The following is a 21,820-nucleotide window of genomic DNA, read 5'->3' as shown; positions in this document are numbered from 1 at the left end:
TTGCTCATCTCCTGTTCTACTGTTTGGAGTTTTTTCATTTTGGTATTGTTGTATCTATTAACAACTTCTATTTCTCAAACTTGTTGTGTGATACTTTGTGTGTGTTGTTTTCACTTAATTGTTTGAAGTGTTGTACAAATTCTTTATATATTGCCTCTAAGTTAAGCACCATGCTGCCAGAGGGCTGAGCGCATGTTAATTTAGAGTTGGCATGTGTCTCACCCTGACAAGGATTGTGGTTGCTGGTTGGCCAGGGCTCATGCCCCAGTCACCTAACACCCCAATTTCTTAAATGCATGTCCTGCTTTTTAATACTCTGCACCCTGCCTTATGGGTTTGTGAGGCCTTACTTAGGGTTGACATAGAGCTATTAAAAAGGAAGAGGGGGTAACAAAGCTCGCTCACTCCACTGGAGGCCACAACATGTGTGCAGTGCCTAGTGGGCCAGGACGCTGGCACTGGGTATCAAGGAGGCAAGGCTAAGGTCTTGCATAGCATTGATTAGATGTGCAAGGCTGATGTGTTGTGCATGCAGTGCCTAGAGGAGGACAGGAGTCTGGCACAGATGTATTAAGGAGGCAAGAGTGATGTATAGAGTATGCAATGCCTAAAGGAAGGCAGTAGGCTGGCACAGATGTATGAAAGAGGCTAGGGTCTCTTTGGAGTGCCTAGAGGAGGGCTGGACGCTGGCATTTGAGATATGAAAGGGGCAGTGCTGATGTCTTATGTATGCAGCGCCTAGAGGGGGGTGGGTGCTGGCACAGGACGTATCAAGTAGACAAGGCTGTCTTGTCTAGGCAGCTCCTAGAGGAGGGCTGGAGGCTGTCACAGGAGGGTTGAAGGAGGCATTTCCCATATCTGCGTTTGTAGTGCCTAGAGGAGTATAGGAGACTGGCAGTGGATAGAGTGTCCAGACGTCCAAGATTTACAATGTGTGCATTGTACCTGATTTCTCTCCTGGTTTTAAAGAGCGTCTGCTAAGCCCAGAGAGATAGAGACGTGTTTTCATGTGATGTGTACCTGTATAAACAGCATCATCAAGACTGGTAGGTGAACCACGCTGATCATTCAAGCTTAACACTAACACTTCCCACGAAGGCTTTCAACAGGTATGACACTTCCATTGAAACACTCCCTACCCGCCCAATAATGTGCTTCGGCACTCCACTTGGGACTATATAAATGAGATTACAATAAAGTAAACAAGTATTTGCAATGCATTAGGTCCAGCATTTGTGAGAGTTGAGGCTATTGGCGCGGTAAATGACAATGTCTTTTACCTGTGTGTTTTGGTTTGGAGTGTAGTAGATGTATGTCAGGTGCGACAGCAACCTTCCAGGCCTGCAGGAGAGACGACACAGCAAGTCTGCCATGTTGGGAGTGTTTTTGCCTCATTCCTACAGACTGGCTGTGATATTATACACAGGAGTCCAGAGGGTGATGGGGAAGCGTCTGCGCCTGTGACAGACTGTGGGGGTATTCGAGGCGGGGCCTCTTCAAACAGTAAGCAGTGCTATTAGAGCGCTGTTTTAAACAGCACTTTCGGAAGTGGCATCTGCAAGCTCGCAGTAGCTGTGAGGGGACTGTCAAAAGTAGGACACCAGCGAATTCTAAGAGGAAGAAGTGATGGAGTTTGCTTCACTTTTGCACCCTATGATACGCTGCTCCTCGGCACCAGTGTGTTCGCTTCTTTGCGCCATGGGGTTAAGACAATTGATGCCTCTACTAGCTGAACTCTATTTGAAGAGGCCCAACTTACATCCAAAGGCTAGATGATTTTTGCTATCAAGCTTGAGGCTGTAAAGTGCTTGGATCTGGAGTCACAACTCCTTTTCCACCATTTTGGAGACAACACCTTTTGCCATCTTCTTGCCTAGAACTAACAAATGTGCTTGGTTGGTGACCCTCCGGAGATTAACAAGAGAACATGATGTTGCCTAATGTTGAGCTCTACTAAAGTCAGTTGGTAAATGCACCCACTGCAGAGGTCTTGACAGAATGAAAATGTCACATATTACAATCCGGACATAGCTTTTTCCACCCTTCATTTCTACAAAGTCGATGCAAATGAATTGTAGTGATTTTTGTTAAGAATGGCACCCGCTTTGCAGGGATGTGAAATAGCAGATCCTGTATTACCAAGCACTTTATAAAAAAATAATAATAATAATAATAATTTCCAGACTGCCCAACACGCACTAGACAAAGACCCTCGGGTGATGTGATAGACGATGTGCGTAAGGGCCAGAGCTGCCGACTTTGGAGCTGGGGCTCACGGTTCGGGTCTCTGTGCTGGCTCAACATCCTGTGATTCTGGGCATATCACTTAATCTCTCCTTGCTACCAAACATGTATGTGTTCTTGTGCAATGTAACTGGTGTTCATGGAAGCTGTAATACCTTTGTATTGCGTCTGCGCTACATAAAACTGCCCAAAAAAAAAAATACAGGGCTCCAATACCTTCATGGTGAATTCGTGCTACATAAAACTGCAAAAAAATTAATAAATAAGACCCCACAGACATCGCAGAGAAACAGCAAGATGCCTGAAAACAACCAAGAGGAAGAAACATGCGGCCACGCAGCGCGAAGCGGCGAGGCAAAAGATATAAGTTGTGCGCCATACTAAGGTTTATGCCCGATCGTGCACAAAAAAAGGAGATTAAGTGATACAGATGTTTCAAAGTTGAGTCTTTTTCCCTAGTAAGACAAAAATATAAATCTTGGTGCCTTAGTGCCTCGTCATCTTGAGCGCGAATGATTGTCCTGCTCTGCTGCATGGTCAGTGTAAAATTGTAATCTCAACTTCTCTGTGTGTGCATGTTTCAGTATTTGGTTTTAAAATCTATTCACGCTAGCGCTGGAGGGAGGTGGGCGAAGAAGGTCCTGGATTTAGTGCCTGGTGTACAGTCTAGCACAGAAGGTAGGGAGGAGGTAGTGCCTATGTGTGCAGTGCCTGGTATAGGAGTTGGGCTGGTGATATAAATGAGGCTATATTTCTATTCTGTTGGCACAGTGCTGGTGGTAGGAATGAGGTGACGGTCATCCTGTGTGTGCAGCGCCTGCTGTATGGAGTGGTACGAAAGGCAGGAATGGGGCTCTAGTTCCCATGTCCTTAGACTTCAGCCCCTGGTTCGGCGGTTGGCACCAGAGGAAAGCGGACGCAGAAGGTCTTTGTGCTGTGCCTAGTGTTGTGGTTGATCCTGGAACGAAGAATGAGGTAATGGTCATGTCACTACCCTCTGATATGCCTTACTGCTCGCCCACACTACCACAAAACAGAGCTTTTAGGGTGTCATTTGTGCCTCTGTAATTCCTCTGTGGTTTGCGTGGACTCTTAACTCAGTGTACCTCTTTTTGATCCACTATATGAAGAGACGGCTTCCTGCATTCCAGGGCTACTTAACCCCCTGAAGCGAGTCTGGAGCCAGGGCAGGAAAGGCATTGGCTCTGTTCAATCCAAAGGCATGTCTTTGAAGTCTCCCCCACTTCAAAGGCCATCAGCATTACATCTTTTTAAGTCCAGAGCCGGGCAGTGTACACAGAAGGATGAGCCTCATCACCTTCCAAACTCGATTGCCAAGTCCCGGCAAATAGCATTGCATACACTAAATATTAGCATTAACTTTTCCAACTGCTAGTGCCAGCACCTAAGCCAGTTCCTGCACACACAAGATCAGCCTTACCTGCTGCCTGCCTCTGTGCCAATCCTGTAAGAGGCTCTGAATACACCAGGCATGAGCATTACCTCTTCCTACTTCCAGTGCCAACATTTACACCAGGCTCTGCACATACGAGGTGAGCATCATCTCTTTCCTACCTCGGATGCCATCTCTTGTGCCAGGCAGACACACACCGACATGAGCATTCACTCTTCCTACCCGCAATGCCAACCCATACACCAGGTGCTGAATGCACTGAACATTCACCCCACCTCCTTCCACCTCCCACACCACGTGCTGAATTCACTGAACACAAGCATTGCCTCATCCGACCTCCAGTACCAACACCAGGTGCTGCACACACAGGATGTGCCTCACCTTCTTCCTACTTAAGATGGCAACCCCTCTACCAAATGCTGCATACACCAGACTGCTGGCTGCTTTGCCAACACATAGACCAGGCAGTGCACACACACAATGAGCACTAGTTTTTATCTCCAGTGGCAGCACTTACAACTGCACTGAACACACCAAACAGGAGTCTCACTCCTTCCTTCCTTTGGTGCCAACCCCTACTCCCAGGACACAAGCACCATCTCATTCATGCCTTCAGATAACCCCTACAGTAGGCACTGCACACACAGAACAGGATCATTATCTCTTGCTACCACAAGTGCCAACCTCCTACACTAAGCGTTGCACATACAGAATAACCCTCACCTTCTTCCTACCTCCAGTGCCAACCGCAGCAGTAGGCACTGCGTAAACAGGACATGAACTGTACCTCATTCCTTTCTTCAGTGCTGTCCTCTAGACCAAGAGTAATATCTCCTTCTACTTCCTTTGTCTATACCTACGAATGCCACAGCACACACAGGATTAGCCTTACCTCATTCCTATCTCTGTGCCAACCCCCTAGACCAGGCTCTCTATGCACCGGACATAAGTATTGCCTCCTTCCTGCCTTCAGTGCCAACTCCTACACCAAGCACTGCACAGCAGAACTTACCTCCATCCCTCCTCTGGAGCCATCAGTGATGTAACCTTATTTGCAGCAATCCCACTCTGAAAATTAATCCAGTACTTCTAGTGCATGCCAGTTGCAAACGTCATTCACTCATGAGCCCTTGTTTGTATGCTTCACCTCAAACTTGTTTTTACCCAGGTCTTAAAGGAAGCAATGTACTGTAATTTGAACAGCATTTACTCAATTATCTGCCACAGACTTCTCACCTTTTTCTTCTGTATTAAATTCTGAAAAAGACTAGTATTAATGAAGCATACATATGGGTTATTGTATTATCTGTAATTCACATCTCAGCAAAACAATATAACGGATTTTACTTGTACGTGCTGTCAGCGCAGGGGCACTTTCGAAGGTCTTTTCGCAAGAATCTAAACGTACACAGCGATCTAATCAAATGCAATAAAGGAAGGGTGTGACAGACCTAAATAATAATAATTTGAAGAACCGCTAACTATGCTGCATTTACCAGCAAGTCTTATATTGCAGATCTCGACAAAAGGGTTGGGGTTGTTGTCAAAGAGTTTTTTTAGCACTTGCTATCTTAAGTGAGCCTGTTTCACAGCTTTCCTAATGTTTACAGATAGGCGACTAGAGGAATAAGGAGATTTTGAGGAGTACGATACTATTTTATTCCAATTTAATAACCAAGTTATTTCCTTTGTTATGTTATTGTTATTTATGCAGATTTGTAGAGCGCACTTTCAACTGGGAGGGTATCCTGGTGTTGACCAGGTGTGAGTCTAGCCAAACCTATGGCCTAGTGATACAACTTGAAAGTCAGGTGTTCAGCTTCATGTGGAATTCAAAAAGTGAGGCTCTTGTGTGTAGCGCACAGGTTGTCCAATGTGCGATGTAGAAGAAGGCTTGACCGTTGGATCTGGTTCTCTATATGCATGGGAAGTGTGCAAGTATGAGTCCGGATGAGCGGAGGTGCCTGGAAAGTCTGAAAGCAGTTACGATTGTTGAGGTATGCTGGGCCAGTGTTAAGTCCCTTGAAATTGTGGGTGAGGAGTTAGAATTGAGCTAGCTCGTGTATTGGTGAACCATCGAAGCTCCTTCAAATGTGGTGTGTTGTGAGAGTGGCATGGGAGATTGAGAGTGATTCCGGCCGCTGCATTCTGAAACGTTTGGAGTCTTTGGGTGAGTTCGTATGTTGACCCCGTTGTAAGGAGTGTTCATATAGTTAAACTTGTTGTGATGAGGGGGGTGTGACTCTCTTCCGAGTACTGATTGGGAGCGCTTTGATAATCTTCCCTTGCTGCTTCAGGGTTGGAAGCACAAGGCACTGACGGCGTTGACTTCGGTGGTCATGGCATGTTTGTTTTCAGTGATGATCCCTAGGTTCTTGGCATGGGTGGTGGCATATGGTGTTGGCACTAGCTCTAGTCAACATCAGGTAGAGTACCACAGTGTTGTGCACTCCATTCCCAGAAGATCAATATTTAGGTCTTGTTGGTGTCCATCTTCAGACACTTGGTCATCATCCAGTGGGCGATTTCAAGCAGAGAATCCTAATGTGAGAGCAGACGATGCTGGCTGGATGATTCACAAATGGGTTGAAGATGGTCGGGCTTGGGTAGGATCCTTGCAAAACTTAGCAGATGATTTAACTGTTGTCCAAGGTGTGTGATACCAATCTAGCTGACTGGGTTCTTCTGTTCAGGAAGGAACAGATCCATTGGATCCAGAGGCATTGGATGAGGATAGGGTTGGGATACTGTGTCAAACGCTGTGGAGAGGACCAGGAGGATGAATGCCTCTGTGTATCCACCCTCCACAATAATGCAGATAGTAGCCATTGCAGCAATGAGGGCAGTTTCCATGCTGCGGTTGGGTCTGAAACCAGACTGAATGGTTTCAAGAAGATGGTGGTCACTGAGGTATTTGGTTGTGCGTTTGTTGATGGTTTACTTTAAGACTTTGGCCAGTAACTGTAGCTGAGAGATCAGTCTGCAGTTGACAAGCGTTGAAGGGTCTGCAGGGGGTTTCTTCAGCAACAGGACGGTTATGTGTTTCAAAGTGGCTGTGAAGGTTGCAGAAGAGGTGGAGGTAGTCAGGATGGGTGTGAGCACAGCGCTGGTGGATTGCAGTCCTCTGGAGTAGGCATGGTGAGGGAAGTGGTTTGATTGGGGCCCTTAAGTGGATGGACTTCATGGTGGCAGTAATTTCTTCTGGGAGTGATAATGGACCATGTGGTTATCCTCCGTCCTTTTGATAAGATATGGTAGAGTTTGGCAAGGTCTGTCTGGTCCAGTGGCGGCTAGAAGTTGCTGTAAATGGTGGTGATTTTGTTGCTGAAGAATTGAGAGAGATTGTTGCACAGGTCCTGTGAGGTTGTGATATAGGTGGAGGCGGCAGCCGGTAAGGTGAAATTCTTCACAGTGATGAAGATTTATTTGCTTCTGTTGCCGCTGGTATCAGTGCGGTCCGCACCAGAGCTGCGTATTTGAGGGTGGTTTTATCTGCATTTTCTTGGCTCATTCTACAGTTGTGCTCTAGTTGTTGTGGTGATGTTTTATAAGTCTGAGTTCTTCCAAATGCCAACTGGCCTGAGGTCTAGATCTTGTTATATTGCTGTGTTTGAGCGGTGGGCCACGCAATCAACGCAGGTGATCCAAATTTTGAAATTCTTGATGGCTTTGTGGAGGCTGTTGCGAGTAGGTGGGTGTTAAGAGCGGTCTTCCAGACATTGTCTGTGATGCTGCTCCAGTTTCGGTGTGCTGCTCTGATGGGGGTGCATGTGCATTAGATAGGAATGCTGAACTTAATGAGGGCATGATCTGTCCAGAAGATTGGTGTGCCCTCTTTGATTCCTGTGTTGCATGAGGTGATGAAAATATGGCCCAGGAGGTCTCTGGAGGTTTCGGGAGACATGGTTAGATCCCTTTACTCATTGGGCGAGGCTAAGATTCTTGAGTGCTTTTAAGTTGGTGTTGGCGTATTCTTCCAGGTCTACAAGTGAGTGGTGCGCCAAAGTCCATGATGGTGCTGGTGAAGTTGGTAGGCGTTCCATGTGGTCTGTAGATGAGAATGCTACTTACAGCAAAGTTGGCTGTGGCGTGGCGCTTGAACAACAGGTGTTACAAGTTTGAGGATGATTTGTCACTGAAGGTGGTGCAGCGCATGATGCTCTTGTGGATGATGCCAATTCCGCATCCAGGCTTGTGAAGTCTTTCCTGACTGGTGATCTTGTTGTCAGGCGTTGGGTGGCTGAGGTGATGTCAGGTACTGATACAAGATTCAGCTAGATATCCGAGAGGTAAAGTAGATGTAGGCCACTGTCATGCCTACAATGGCGAACACCTACTTTGCCTCAGTAGATTCTAAATCTCTGTGGCATGTTTGGTGAGTGAGCAGGTGTTGATCATGCATGCGAGTGTGAAGTGTTGTATGGGTGCTTGCAGAACTGTAAGAGTGTAAAATGTTGGGTGTTTTTAATGCAGTGAGTGTTGGGTAAGTGCATGAACACTTGTAGGGAGCGTAGGAGAACGCCCCCTTGGTGTTGTGTTGTGGAGCAAGGCAGCAGCATAGGGAGAGGCGGCTGGGGTTGTGAGCATGAAGGGTCGCCACGTGGGAGCTGGGAGAGGGCCAGGGTTCCTGACAGTGGGGGCAGTCAGAAATGGATGAAACCTTCCAAATAGCACCACAACTCCGTCAACAACATTTACATGCTTTGCTCCACCTATGTCCACCTTACATGCACTTCTCTCCTGACTCCCACCCTGCTGACTTCAATGCTGCCTTTGCCAATACCACAGACAATACTTTTTGGCCCCTGGGAAAATGTTTGTGAGTGGCTGTGGTGAACACCATCACTGAAACCAGTGGCAATACCAATAGGTTCTAAAGTACCGATTTTATCTTTCTTATGCAATTTTTCAATCGCCTAATGCTCCAACCATCTTCTTACTTGCCTCCTGTCCCAAGCAGTAAGCGGCCCTCCAAGCTAAGCGCTGAGCCCTCTCTGTCACCACCTCACTTGGGCATATGTTTAGCCTCTCCTGTTCGCATGTTACGGGCAACTCTGAAATCTTCTCTACTTCTTCTCCCTTCATGCCCCACTCAATCCAAAATCTCCAGCGAACTCTCCTGCACGCACCAAGTAACGCTTGTTGTCCCCTCCCATAGATACCATGGCACCTATATGCTCTGCCACGTGCTTAGGAATACAATTCAGGTTTAGCACGAGTCTTAAAACTTGTCGGCTGCTCGGTGTAAGAAGCACCTGTCAACCTCTCGTGTTTTAAATGGTCAAACGTTTCATTATTGTGCCTCTCTTTAGCAGGACCTTTTAAACCTCCTTGATAATCGTTATCCTGAACATATAGCCTCCGTGTCATAGGACCTGGTCTATTTATCTCTCTGAGTCTGCTCCATCGTGATGTCCCAAACCTGTGACACACACACACACTTGCCACCCGCTTGGATCAGCCAGTTGGCACTTTTTCTCCCTGCACAGACCCCCATGTCGGCCCACGAGGTTTGACTCCTAGCTGTTTCTGCCACTGCTTTGGAACCGTATCGGAGCCAGCTGGTGACTTATAAACATGTCCTCTTTGTCCTGTAAAAGCCTAATCTTGAGTGTAGTTTGTCAGCAGAAGCCTGAATAAGTGCTGTTTATACCATCACGGTTACCTTTGTGCTGGCCTGTCGATGCCCTCCCCTACAGGACCCCTTCAACTCTGGTGCATTGTGTGCGCTCTGTGCATCACTGCCTGTAGAGTGCCCCGTCCATATTGCCTTCAACGGCGCCCCTGCTGTCTGGGTCCCTCGTGTGCTCTCTATATATCAATGACTGTCATCTGTAGAGCACCCCATCAGTGCCCCCTTCTACAGCGCCCCTTCTGCCTTGGTCCCTCATGTGTGCTCTGTGTATCATTGACTGTCCGCTGTAGAGCACCCCGTCAGTGCCCATCTACAGCGCCCCTTCTTCCCTGTTCACTAGTTTGTGCTCTATGTATCAGTGACTCTCATCAATGTCCCATCTACAGCGCCCCTTCTGTCCTAGTCACCAGTGAGCGCTCTATGCATTAGTGATTGTTGTAAGGAAATGCCTCCTTGGCATGGTTACCCCCTGACTTTTTGCCTTTGCTGATGCTATGTTTTGAATTGAAAGTGTGCTGAGGCCTGCTAACCAGGCCCCAGCACCAGTGTTCTTTCCCTAACCTGTACTTTTGATTCCACAATTGGCACACCCTGGCATCCAGGTAAGTCCCTTGTAACTGGTACCCCTGGTACCAAGGGCCCTGATGCCAGGGAAGGTCTCTAAGGGCTGCAGCATATCTTATGCCACCCTGGGGACCCCTCACTCAGCACAGACACACTGCTTGCCAGCTTGTGTGTGCTGGTGAGGACAAAACGAGTAAGTCGACATGGCACTCCCCTCAGGGTGCCATGCCAACCTCACACTGCCTATGCAGTATAGATAAGTCACCCCTCTAGCAGGCCTTACAGCCCTAAGGCAGGGTGCACTATACTATAGGTGAGGGCACCAGTGCATGAGTACTGTGTCCCTACAGTGTCTAAGCCAAACCTTAGACATTGTAAGTGCAGGGTAGCCATAAGAGTATATGGTCTGGGAGTCTGTCAAACACGAACTCCACAGCACCATAATGGCTACACTGAAAACTGGGAAGTTTGGTATCAAGCTTCTCAGCACAATAAATGCACACTGATGCCAGTGTACATTTTATTGTAAAATACACCCCAGAGGGCACCTTCGAGGTGCCCCCTGAAACCTTAACCAACTACCCGTGTAGGCTGACTGGTTTTAGCAGCCTGCCACACTCGAGACATGTTGCTGGCCACATTGGGAGAGTGCCTTTGTCACTCTGTGGCCAGTAACAAAGCCTGCACTGTGTGGAGATGTTATCACCTCCCCCAGGCAGGAGCTGTAACACCTGGCGGTGAGCCTCAAAGGCTCACCCCCTTTGTTCCAGCACCACAGGGCACTCCAGCTAGTGGAGTTGCCCGCCCCCTCCGGCCACGGCCCCACTTTTGGCGGCAAGGCCGGAGGAATTAATGAGAAAAACAAGGAGGGGCCACTGGACAGTCAGGACAGCCCCTAAGGTGTCCTGAGCTGAAGTGACTCTAACTTTTAGAAATCCTCCATCTTGCAGATGGAGGATTCCCCCAATAGGGATAGGAATGTGACCCCCCTCCCCTTGGGAGGAGGCACAAAGAGGGTGTACTCACCCTCAGGGCTAGTAGCCATTGGCTACTAACCCCCCAGACCTAAACACGCCCTTAAATGTAGTATTTAAGGGATTCCCTGAACCCAAGAATTTAGATTCCTGCAACTTAAAGAAGAAGAGGACTGCTGAGCTGAAAAACCCTGCAGAGAAGAAGAAGACACCAACTGCTTTGGCCCCAGCCCTACTGGCCTGTCTCCCTCCTTCAGAAGAAAACTGCTCCAGCAACGCTTTCCCCCGGGACCAGCGACCTCTGAATCCTCAGAGGACTGCCCTGCTTCCAAAAGAACAAGAAACTCCAGAGAACAGCGGCCCTGTTCAACAAAGACTGCAACTTTGTATCCAGAGGAGCAGATTTAAAGACCCCTGCAATCCCCGCAAGAAGCGTGAGACTTGCAACACTGCACCCGGCGACCCCGACTCAACTGGTGAAGAAACAACACCTCTGGGAGGACCCTCCGGCGACTCCGAGACTGTGAGTAACCAAAGTTGTCCCCCCTGAGCCCCCACAGCGACGCCTGCAGAGAGAATCCCGAGGCTCCCCCTGACCGCGACTGCCTGACTCTGAAATCCAGACGCCTGGAAAAGACCCTGCACCCGCAGCCCCCAGGACCTGAAGGATCGGAACTCCAGTGCAGGAGTGACCCCCAGGAGGCCCTCTCCCTTGCCCAGGTGGTGGCTACCCAGAGGAGCCCCCCCCTTGCCTGCCTGCACCGCTGAAGAGACCCCTTGGTCTCCCATTGATTCCTATTACAAACCCGACGCTTGTTTGCACACTAAACCTGGCCGCCCCCGCGCTGCTGAGGGTGTACTTTTTGGGTGGACTTGTGTCCCCCCCGGTGCCCTACAAAACCCCCCTGGTCTGCCCTCCGAAGACGCGGGTACTTACCTGCTGGCAGACTGGAACCGGGGCACCCCCTTCTCCATTGAAGTCTATGCGTTTTGGGCACCACTTTGAACTCTGCACCTGACCGGCCCTGAGCTGCTGGTGTGGTGACTTTGGGGTTGCTCTGAACCCCCAACGGTGGGCTACCTTGGACCCCAATTTTAACCCCGTAGGTGGTTTACTTACCTGCAAGAACTAACATTACTTTACCTCCCCCAGGAACTGTGAAAATTGCACTAAGTGTCCACTTTTAAAACCGCTAAATGTGTTTTATGTAAAAAGTATATATGCTATTGTGATTATTCAAAGTTCCTAGAGTACTTACCTGCAATACCTTTCAAATGAGATATTACATGTAGAATTTGAACCTGTGGTTCTTAAAATAAACTAAGAAAATATATTTTTCTATAACAAAAACCTATTGGCCTGGAATTGTTTGAGTGTGTGTTCCTCATTTATTGCCTGTGTGTATGTACAACAAATGCTTAACACTACCACAAAATAGAGCATTAGTATTCTCGCTTTTTGCCACTATCTTACCTCTAAGGGGAACCCTTGGACTCTGTGCATACTATTCCTTACTTTGAAATAGTGCATACAGAGCCAACTTCCTACAATTGTCATTTGCAGAGCCCCTCATCAATGTCCCATCTACAGTGCCCCCTCTGCCCTGGTCACTAGTCTGCACTTTATCAGCGACTCATCTGTAAAGCGCCCCATCAATGCCCCATCTACAGCGCCCCTTCTCCTCTGGTCACTAGCATGCGCTGTATGTATCGGTGACTGCCACATATAAAGCGACCCGTCAATACCCCATCTACAGCACCCCTTCTGTTCTGGTCCCTCCTGTACCCCGTAGGCATCTCTGACAGGCCTGTGTCTGAAGGGCTTGTCAGTGAGGTCGACGCACAGTATGTGGTGGTGGTTGGAGCACAGAGTGCGGTGGTGGGTGATGGTCGGCGCACAGTGTGGTAGTGGGTGGTGCTCGGTGTATAGAGTGCAGTGGTGCGTGATGGATGGCGCACAGTGTGGTGGTGGGTGGTGGTCGGTGTATAGAGTGCAGTGGTGCGTGATGGATGGTGTAGGAAGTTGGCTCTGTATGTGCTATTTCAAAGTAAGGAATAGCATGCACAGAGTCCAAGGGTTCCCCTTAGAGGTAAAATAGTGGTAAAAATAGATAATACTAATGCTCTATTTTGTGGTAGTGTGGTCGAGCAGTAGGCTTATCCAAGGAGTAGTGTTAAGCATTTGTTGTACATACACATAGACAATAAATGAGGTACACACACTCAGAGACAAATCCAGCCAATAGGTTTTGTATAGAAAAATATCTTTTCTTAGTTTATTTTAAGAACCACAGGTTCAAATTTAACATGTAATATCTTGTTTGAAAGGTATTGCAGGTAAGTACATTAGGAACTTTGAATCATTTCAATTGCATGTATACTTTTCAAGTTATTGACAAATAGCTACTTTAAAAGTGGACACTTAGTGCAATTTTCACAGTTCCTGGGGGAGGTAAGTTTTTGTTAGTTTTACCAGGTAAGTAAGACACTTACAGGGTTCAGTTCTGGGTCCAAGGTAGCCCACCGTTGGGGGTTCAGAGCAATCCCAAAGTCACCACACCAGCAGCTCAGGGCCGGTCAGGTGCAGAGTTCAAAGTGGTGCCCAAAACGCATAGGCTAGAATGGAGAGAAGGGGGTGCCCCGGTTCCGGTCTGCTTGCAGGTAAGTACCCGCTTCTTCGGAGGGCAGACCAGGGGGGTTTTGTAGGGCACCGGGGGGGACACAAGCCCACACAGAAATTTCACCCTCAGCAGCGCGGGGGCGGCCGGGTGCAGTGTAGAAACAAGCGTCGGGTTTGCAATGTTAGTCTATGAGAGATCAACGGATCTCTTCAGCGCTGCAGGCAGGCAAGGGGGGGGTTCCTCGGGGAAACCTCCACTTGGGCAAGGGAGAGGGACTCCTGGGGGTCACTTCTCCAGTGAAAGTCCAGTCCTTCAGGTCCTGGGGGCTGCGGGTGCAGGGTCTTTTCCAGGCGTCAGGACTTAGGGTTCAGAGAGTCGCGGTCAGGGGAAGCCTCGGGATTCCCTCTGCAGGCGGCGCTGTGGGGGCTCAGGGGGGACAGGTTTTGGTACTCACAGTCGTAGAGTAGTCCGGGGGTCCTCCCTGAGGTGTTGGTTCTCCACCAGCCGAGTCGGGGTCGCCGGGTGCAGTGTTGCAAGTCTCACACTTCTTGCGGGGAGTTGCAGGGTTCTTTAAAGCTGCTTCTTGAAACAAAGTTGCAGTCTTTTTGGAGCAGGTCTGCTGTCCTCGGGAGTTTCTTGTCGTCGTCGAAGCAGGGCAGTCCTCAGAGGATTCAGAGGTCGCTGGTCCCTTTGGAAGGCGTCGCTGGAGCAGAGTTCTTTGGAAGGCAGGAGACAGGCCGGTGAGTTTCTGGAGCCAAGGCAGTTGTTGTCTTCTGGTCTTCCTCTGCAGGGGTTTTCAGCTGGGCAGTCCTTCTTCTTGTTGTTGCAGGAATCTAGTTTCTAGGTTCAGGGAGAGCCCTTAAATACTAAATTTAAGGGCGTGTTTAGGTCTGGGGGGTTAGTAGCCAATGGCTACTAGCCCTGAGGGTGGGTACACCCTCTTTGTGCCTCCTCCCAAGGGGAGGGGGTCACATCCCTAATCCTATTGGGGGAATCCTCCATCTGCAAGATGGAGGATTTCTAAAAGTTAGTCACCTCAGCTCAGGACACCTTAGGGGCTGTCCTGACTGGCCAGTGACTCCTCCTTGTTGCTTTCTTTGTTCCCTCCAGCCTTGCCGCCAAAAGTGGGGGCCGGGGCCGGAGGGGGCGGGCAACTCCACTAAGCTGGAGTGCCCTGCTGGGCTGTGACAAAGGGGTGAGCCTTTGAGGCTCACCGCCAGGTGTTACAGCTCCTGCCTGGGGGAGGTGTTAGCATCTCCACCCAGTGCAGGCTTTGTTACTGGCCTCAGAGTGACAAAGGCACTCTCCCCATGGGGCCAGCAACATGTCTCTAGTGTGGCAGGCTGCTGGAACCAGTCAGCCTACACAGATAGTCGGTTAAGTTTCAGGGGGCATCTCTAAGGTGCCCTCTGTGGTGTATTTTACAATAAAATGTACACTGGCATCAGTGTGCATTTATTGTGCTGAGAAGTTTGATACCAAACTTCTCAGTTTTCAGTGTAGCCATTATGGTGCTGTGGAGTTCGTGTAAAACAGACTCCCAGACCATATACTCTTATGGCTACCCTGCACTTACAATGTCTAAGGTTTTGCTTAGACACTGTAGGGGCACAGTGCTCATGCACTGGTGCCCTCACCTATGGTATAGTGCACCCTGCCTTAGGGCTGTAAGGCCTGCTAGAGGGGTGTCTTACCTATACTGCATAGGCAGTGAGAGGCTGGCATGGCACCCTGAGGGGAGTGCCATGTCGACTTACTCATTTTGTTCTCACTAGCACACACAAGCTGGTAAGCAGTGTGTCTGTGCTGGGTGAGGGGTCTTTAGGGTGGCATAATACATGCTGCAGCCCTTAGAGACCTTCCCTGGCATCAGGGCCCTTGGTACCAGAGGTACCAGTAACAAGGGACTTATCTGGGTGCCAGGGTGTGCCAATTGTGGAATCAATGGTACATTTTAGGTGAAAGAACACTGGTGCTGGGGCCTGATTAGCAGGGTCCCAGCACACTTCTCAGTCAAGTCAGCATCAGTATCAGGCAAAAAGTGGGGGGTAACTGCAACAGGGAGCCATTTCTTTACAGATGGCGCACAGTATGGTGGTCGGCACAGAATGCAGTAGTGGGTGAATTGTCAGCACACAGTGTGATGGGTGGTGATCGGTGCACAGTGTGGTGGTGGGTGGTGGTCGGCGCACAGTATAGTGGTAGTTGGCACACAGGGTGTGGTGGTGGTTGGATCATAGGGTGTGGTGGTGATCGGCCCACAAGGTGCGGTGGTGGTCGGCGCAAAGTGTTGTGGTGGTCAGCGCACACCATGTTTAAATCCACCGTAGCCCGTGTGTAAAAGACTGCCTCGCAGCCAGGTCTGGCCTCTCACCACAATTGGATCTGTCTGTGTGGTGCCCATCCAGGACATGTGTATTCGGGAGCAGAGCCTGCCTGGTGGCTGTTCGGCGTGCACCACACATAGTGCTGGCTGTCTCCTTAGGTGCCGTGTCTGTACTGAACAAATATAGTGTTCCTTTGTGGGGTCTGCACACCGACCCCCTTCAGCAGCACCAGTCACTCCGTCGCCTTTTAGGTTAAGGAGGTTGATGACATTGTCTAACTGTCGCAAAACCACATGTGCACTGTTCAGTGTTATGCCTCCTTATCAGGGGTCCGCTGCTTTCCGGCGTCAGAACTGTGATTTATGTGGAGGTTTTCGCACCTGGTGATTCGGTGACCGGGTGCTATAAAACCCATACCTGTTAAATCTGAGACTGTCGGACCTGCTGAATTTCAACAGGTAAGCAATGCAGGCTAATTACCGACACATGCAGGTTTCAGTGCAGTAAGCGTCCGCATCTGTCCGTGATTGAGGAGGAATGATGGGTGCTGAGGTATGTACTGTTGACAACACCTGGTAAACTGCTCGGGGTGAGGGCCTGTTTTACCACATGCGGTATAATTCCTGTTTATTACACAAGGTAACTTCATCCTAGCATGGTGATATTGTGACTATGTGATAATTCTTATTACATGCAGTGCAATAACCGATTATCACACGTCGTAACTACCCTAGCAGGGTGGGACTCTGACTGTGCGATAGTTCTTATTACATGCAGGGCAAAAACTGTTTATCACACCTGATAACGCAACCCTATCAGGGTGAGATTGTGTCTATGCGATAATTCTTATTACATGCAATGTAATAACGGTTTATCACTCCTGGTAACTCTACCCTAACGGGGTGAGATTGTGACTGTGCAATAATTCTTATTACATGCAGGGCAATAACTATCATTTTAAAGATTCACTGCTTTTATTTCTCTTCTGTAGTTAACTTACAGCAGTTAACTATTAGCACTTGATTTTCGTTTATTAAATGTGTTATTGTGTGGTAGTAAATACTGGTGTAGTGAGAAGCTGAGGTCATGCGATACAAGGGCTTGAATTTAATGCCACAGACAGGCGTAGAGCGCCTTGTGTGACATGATTGACGCCCATAGGTACGTCATGGGACTGAGGCTTTCATGTGTCCTGCCTGGACAGATGCCTAGAGCAGTGGAGGGCTGCCATCTTCCCTTCAGATCTCAGGCCAGGCCTCTGCCATCCGCCTCAGGTGTCCTCCACATCATCTGTCTGTTCAGAGGTTTTGCTGACGTGGTCACACCTGTGCACTCCATGCTAAGCGTGTTCCTCTCTTCTTTCTGGTTTCTAAGGTGGGGACTGTGAAGATCACCTGGGACTGCACCTGTTGTCGTTTCCCTTCCCCAGTGGGTTCCCTCTTTCGACAGCGACGGCTCTCAGATGGAGGGAGAAATGGAGCTGGAGGAGGAGGGCACGCGCTACAGCCGCCGACTGGTGAGTGGTCCTTCCTTCCAACATGGCTGCAGCATCAAGGTGTGCGGAGGCCTTCGGTGTGGTCTGGATCTCATTCTGCTTGTGTTTGTCCTCTGTTAGCTGCCACAGCGATGCCTCTTCGTGGCACATATGTCCACAGGGAGACTGCATTGGTTTTCCAGCTGTTAATTGTTTCCTCATATTGAGCTGCTTGCAAGCCTCTGCCTTGGCTTCAATCCTATATTCAGATATTGCTATTGCTTTACACTTTTGCCCCCAGAGCACTGCTGAGACAAAGCGAAAGGTTTGACTGTATGGATGTATGTGGTAATTATTTAGTGCAGTCCCAGTGGAAAGGCAGCAGAGCGCTGCACATGGTAGAAGGCACAGACACCGTCAGCATGTAACTGGATTCAGAGAAGAAAGGCTGCCTATTCCTGCATCATGCTTGTACCTACAATGGCGCAGCATGAGGTCGGTCCTCTTGACTATGTGGTGGTTGTTCCAGATTCTGCATGCAAAGCTGGAGAATGCCTTTTGTCTTGTTTTAATTTTCTTTTTTGCCTTTCTCCACCAGGGATGATTGGTGATCTTGTCACCAAGAAAGGCAGGGGGCCAGTAAGTGGTGCAGCTGGACATAGTGCAGGTCTTGAACTAGTGATGCTACACACAACACTGAACTTGTAGCAACTTTTTCTAATGGATACTTCTGCCGGCAGGTTTCTCACCTTCTGAATATCCCAGGTGTCACACTAAACCTGGAGACTTTTCAGTAGCTCTTATTGCCTGTAGGGGGGCACTTGCTCCATTTTGGTGCCAGAAGCAATGCCTTTGTGACACTACTGTAGTCATAAAGCGCCCCATCGGCACTGTGACGTGGGATGCCTTTTTTCCATGTCTTTGACGTGAATCTGTTACTTCACTCTTCACAGGACATTGTACTTTTAACAGTTGTCATTTTTCCAAATTACTTTCAAGTGCAGTACAAGGATGTATTCCCACTAAACCTTCGGGTTTCAAACCCTGTCTGGACTGTGATGGAAAAATGTCCATCACGGACCTGCACAACATCTTCTTGTGGTGTCTGCGATGATAACACATCATCAAGGTCTGTGCTTCCTACAGAAGCATGCTCCCCAAGGCTATAAAGGAGAAAGACTCCAAGCTCTTTATGGCTGAGAACGACCATCCAACCAAATGGAAGTCAAGGACCAGGACGAGGTTGCTGGAGTCACCACTGTCATCGTCTTAGACAGCCTGTAGGGAGCACAAGAAGAGGTGACGCCATGACTCAGAGTGTTACCATCTTCTAAAAGTAAGTCCCCAAGTCATTATTCCCTTTTGCTTTCTCGGCAATCTTCTTCGAAGCTGGAAATATTTGACCGTATTTCAGAGGACAGAGTGCCTGCGGCTCATTTTGACCCCACATCTGTACCTGGCATTTTGACATCCACAGTGCCATGGCCTAGGCCCCAGCCCGGTCAGCAATACCTTTCTGGTCCCAGGCACAGACCCTGCCACGTTTCTTAAACACCTTGTTCAATGTTTTTCGCAGGGCCATGGTCCCCTTCAGAGTCCCTTCGGGACCCCTGTGTCCTATGGGGTACACGTTTGATACTGTGCTGGTGTCCTATGCTCAAGCACTATTCGTGCCATTTCTCCTGCTGTCACCCATATTACTGGTGCCACTTGAACAAAGACCTCAGCGCCTCATTTGACATCACCACCTCCCCACACCCAGAGCAGCGTTGGGTCAGCCTTCACCACTGCTACTGGCACCACAACCAACCTTGCCATAACGGGTCACTGCCCCGGATCCATTGCCTCTAATGGAAATACCTACTCTGCAAAGCAGACCTCGTACAAGAAGGAGATTTTGACATCCTGACAGAACAAGGTCGGGACACTGGTGATGACGGTTATGGGCAGTCCGACACCATGGATCCTGTCTTCATCATGCTAAGGGACTCAAGTGGCCTTTACACATAGCTTGAGTGGGAACTCTTTTCACCAGCAGTGTACGAATCTGACCTTGTGTGTGGTGGGCACCTGTAGTGTTTGCGCCATATACTAGGTCCAGGCAACCCCTATTAGTGAATGAAGACAGTGTCTAGGAAGCCAGGGCTCTCTAGTTGTAGCTGTGGGGGATCAGCCAAGAATTATCTAGTAGGAATGTAAAGCATTTGCAATACCACAGCAGTCACACAACAACTTATCACACATGAAAGAAACCACTGAGTGTTAAAAAAATAAAGGTACTTTATTACAGTAGCACTGAACTAGATTACTTATAGGCAGTCCCCCAACCGCAGGTAAGTACACACTATATATACACAATATATATTAGGACTTAGCATAGAAAAACAACAAGTATTGGCAAGAAATAGCAGAAAATAGCTACGGCCCTATTTGGGGGGGGTCAAAGCATATATACCAGAATAGGGGAATGCGACGCTAGGTCCCCCACACAAGGGTGTGGAATAGTTAGAAGGGAGCTGGGAGAGCTCGGAGACCCCAAGAGGTGAGTACCTAGGTGACCCCCCTCCCCCCAGCGACCAGGAAGGCAGAGGTAAGTTACCTGGTCTTCCCAAAGGCTAAGAAGGGGACTTGGAAAACGAAGATTGCAAGACCAGGACCAGTCCATGGAACCCAACGGTGGATTCCTGACAAAGAGGACCTGCAAAAGGACACAGTCGTGTCCACGCAGGAGCGTCCAGGGGGGCAGGGGCCACTACCCACCCTTCTGTGGATGAAGATCCGGGTCGACGAGGGAAGATGATCCGCTGTGGAGCCCAGGAGCTGCAGAGAGGTCCTTGGAGTTGTGCAGATGATGTCCCACGCTTGTGACTGGGTCGCAGATGGTCAGTGGTCAGGAGGACCACCAATAAGCCTTGGCAAATGCAAATCCGGGCAGAAGAGGTTTTGCAGAGAAGAAGAGGACCAGTAAGGTCCAGGGGACTTAACCCTTGGAGGGGGGTACGGTCTGACCCTCAGCAGTCTGGAGAGCCAGCAGAAGCCATCATAACTCCCACAGGCAACCCACTGGCAGCAGGCACAGTAAGTTGCGATGAGGCCCAGCCAGCACACTTGGAGAGGTGTTCCACATCGCTGGAGCAGCAGAGGAGAGACTGTCCTTGCAAGGATGAAGTGCTGGAGGTCGGGGCTACTTGGAGCCTGAAGATCCATTGGAGTAGTAGTCAACAAGCCCTGGTTGCTGCAAAAGTTGCGGTGCACAGGGGTACTGTCCTGCAAGGAGAGGCAAGAGCTCACCGTCTCTGAAGTTGGACAGGAGATAGAGAGGACCACTCAGAACCACCACCTGTGTTGAATATTCTTCCTGGAGTCGGATGGCAGAAGATCCCAGCAGCCGGACGTTATTGCCTTGGGTGCCTGCGGATGCAGGGGCGTGACTCCTTCACTCCAAGGGAGATTCCTTCTTGCTTCTTTGGTGCAGATGAAGTCTTGCAGACCCCAGAGAATGCACAGCTGTAGAAATGTTGCTGGAAGGAACTGATGAAACCATGTTACAAGGCAAGGTCATCTTGGGAGTTGCAGGCTTGTCTGGTTTCTGTGAAGCCCAGCAGCGGTTCCGGTGGCCAGGAGCAGAAGAGGTCAATGCAGAGGAGTCCTATTGGAGTCTTGCGCGCCGATTCTGGGGACCAAACCGCAAGGGAGTCCTTGAATAGCGCTAACCGCGGGCTTGGTCACTTTGCGGGGTGACCACCTGTTAGAGGGAGTCAGTGACGTGAGTCACCTCTCCTGGCCAACCAGGGGCCTCTGCCTATCTTGTTTTCAAGCTGGCAGAATCAAGTGGCCACCTGGAGGAGCTCTGGGCTCCACCCCTGGGGTGGTGATGGGCAGGGGAGTAGTCACTCCCCTTTACCTTGTGTGGTTTCATGCCAGAGATGGGACTGGGGTTCCCTGGACTGGTCCAAACAGGATTATGCAAGGAGGGCACCATATGTGCCCTTCAAAGCAAGCCGGTGGCTACCTCTCCCCAACCTTGTGCATTGGAATTGGAGTTCATAGGGGCACCTCTGCTCATGCAGGGGTGCCCTCACTCACAGGGCTCTGCACCCTTCCCTCTGGGTTAGGAGGGTCTACCATTTGGGGTGACTTACAGTGACCTGGTATAGTAACCTGTGGTGAAAGGGTGCATGCACCCTTTCATGGAGGCTCCAATGGCAGGCCTGCAGACATAGTTTGCATGGGTTCCCTTGGGTGGCATAATGCATGCTGCAGCCCACGGGGACCCCTGGTGTCCCGGTGCCTGGGTTACCTAGGTACCATATACTTGGGACTTACATTGGGGCACCAATATGCCAAATGTGGGGTGTTTGTGGTCCAAGCAACCATGTGTAAAGGGAGAGAGCACAGTCATGGGGATCCTGGTTAGCAGGATCCCAGTTAACACAGTCACAACACACTGACAAACAGTCCAAAAATTGGGTTAACCATGCCAAAAAGAGGGTACTTTCCTACAAACACCACTTCTGCCACCGGATCTCTAATCCTACCATGCCGGCATATGAAAAGCTGTCAAAAC

At 49.5% G+C, this 21,820-nt stretch overlaps 1 protein-coding gene across 2 annotated transcripts in view; it reads left to right on the top strand.

The window, feature by feature from the left end:
- The window catches only part of KDM2A (lysine demethylase 2A), a 448,889-nt gene that overhangs the window by 33,664 nt on the left and 393,405 nt on the right, over nucleotides 1-21,820 (top strand). For both annotated transcript variants that reach the window (XM_069232944.1, XM_069232943.1), the window contains exon 2: nucleotides 17,154-17,295. In XM_069232944.1, the coding sequence (XP_069089045.1) occupies nucleotides 17,242-17,295 (54 nt within the window). In that variant the 5' untranslated portion in view covers nucleotides 17,154-17,241. The remainder of the gene's footprint in view (nucleotides 1-17,153; nucleotides 17,296-21,820) is intronic.

Source organism: Pleurodeles waltl, chromosome 4_2 (genome assembly GCF_031143425.1).
Source record: "Pleurodeles waltl isolate 20211129_DDA chromosome 4_2, aPleWal1.hap1.20221129, whole genome shotgun sequence".
Lineage (NCBI taxonomy): Eukaryota > Metazoa > Chordata > Amphibia > Caudata > Salamandridae > Pleurodeles > Pleurodeles waltl.
This window is presented reverse-complemented; position numbering and strand designations above follow the sequence as displayed.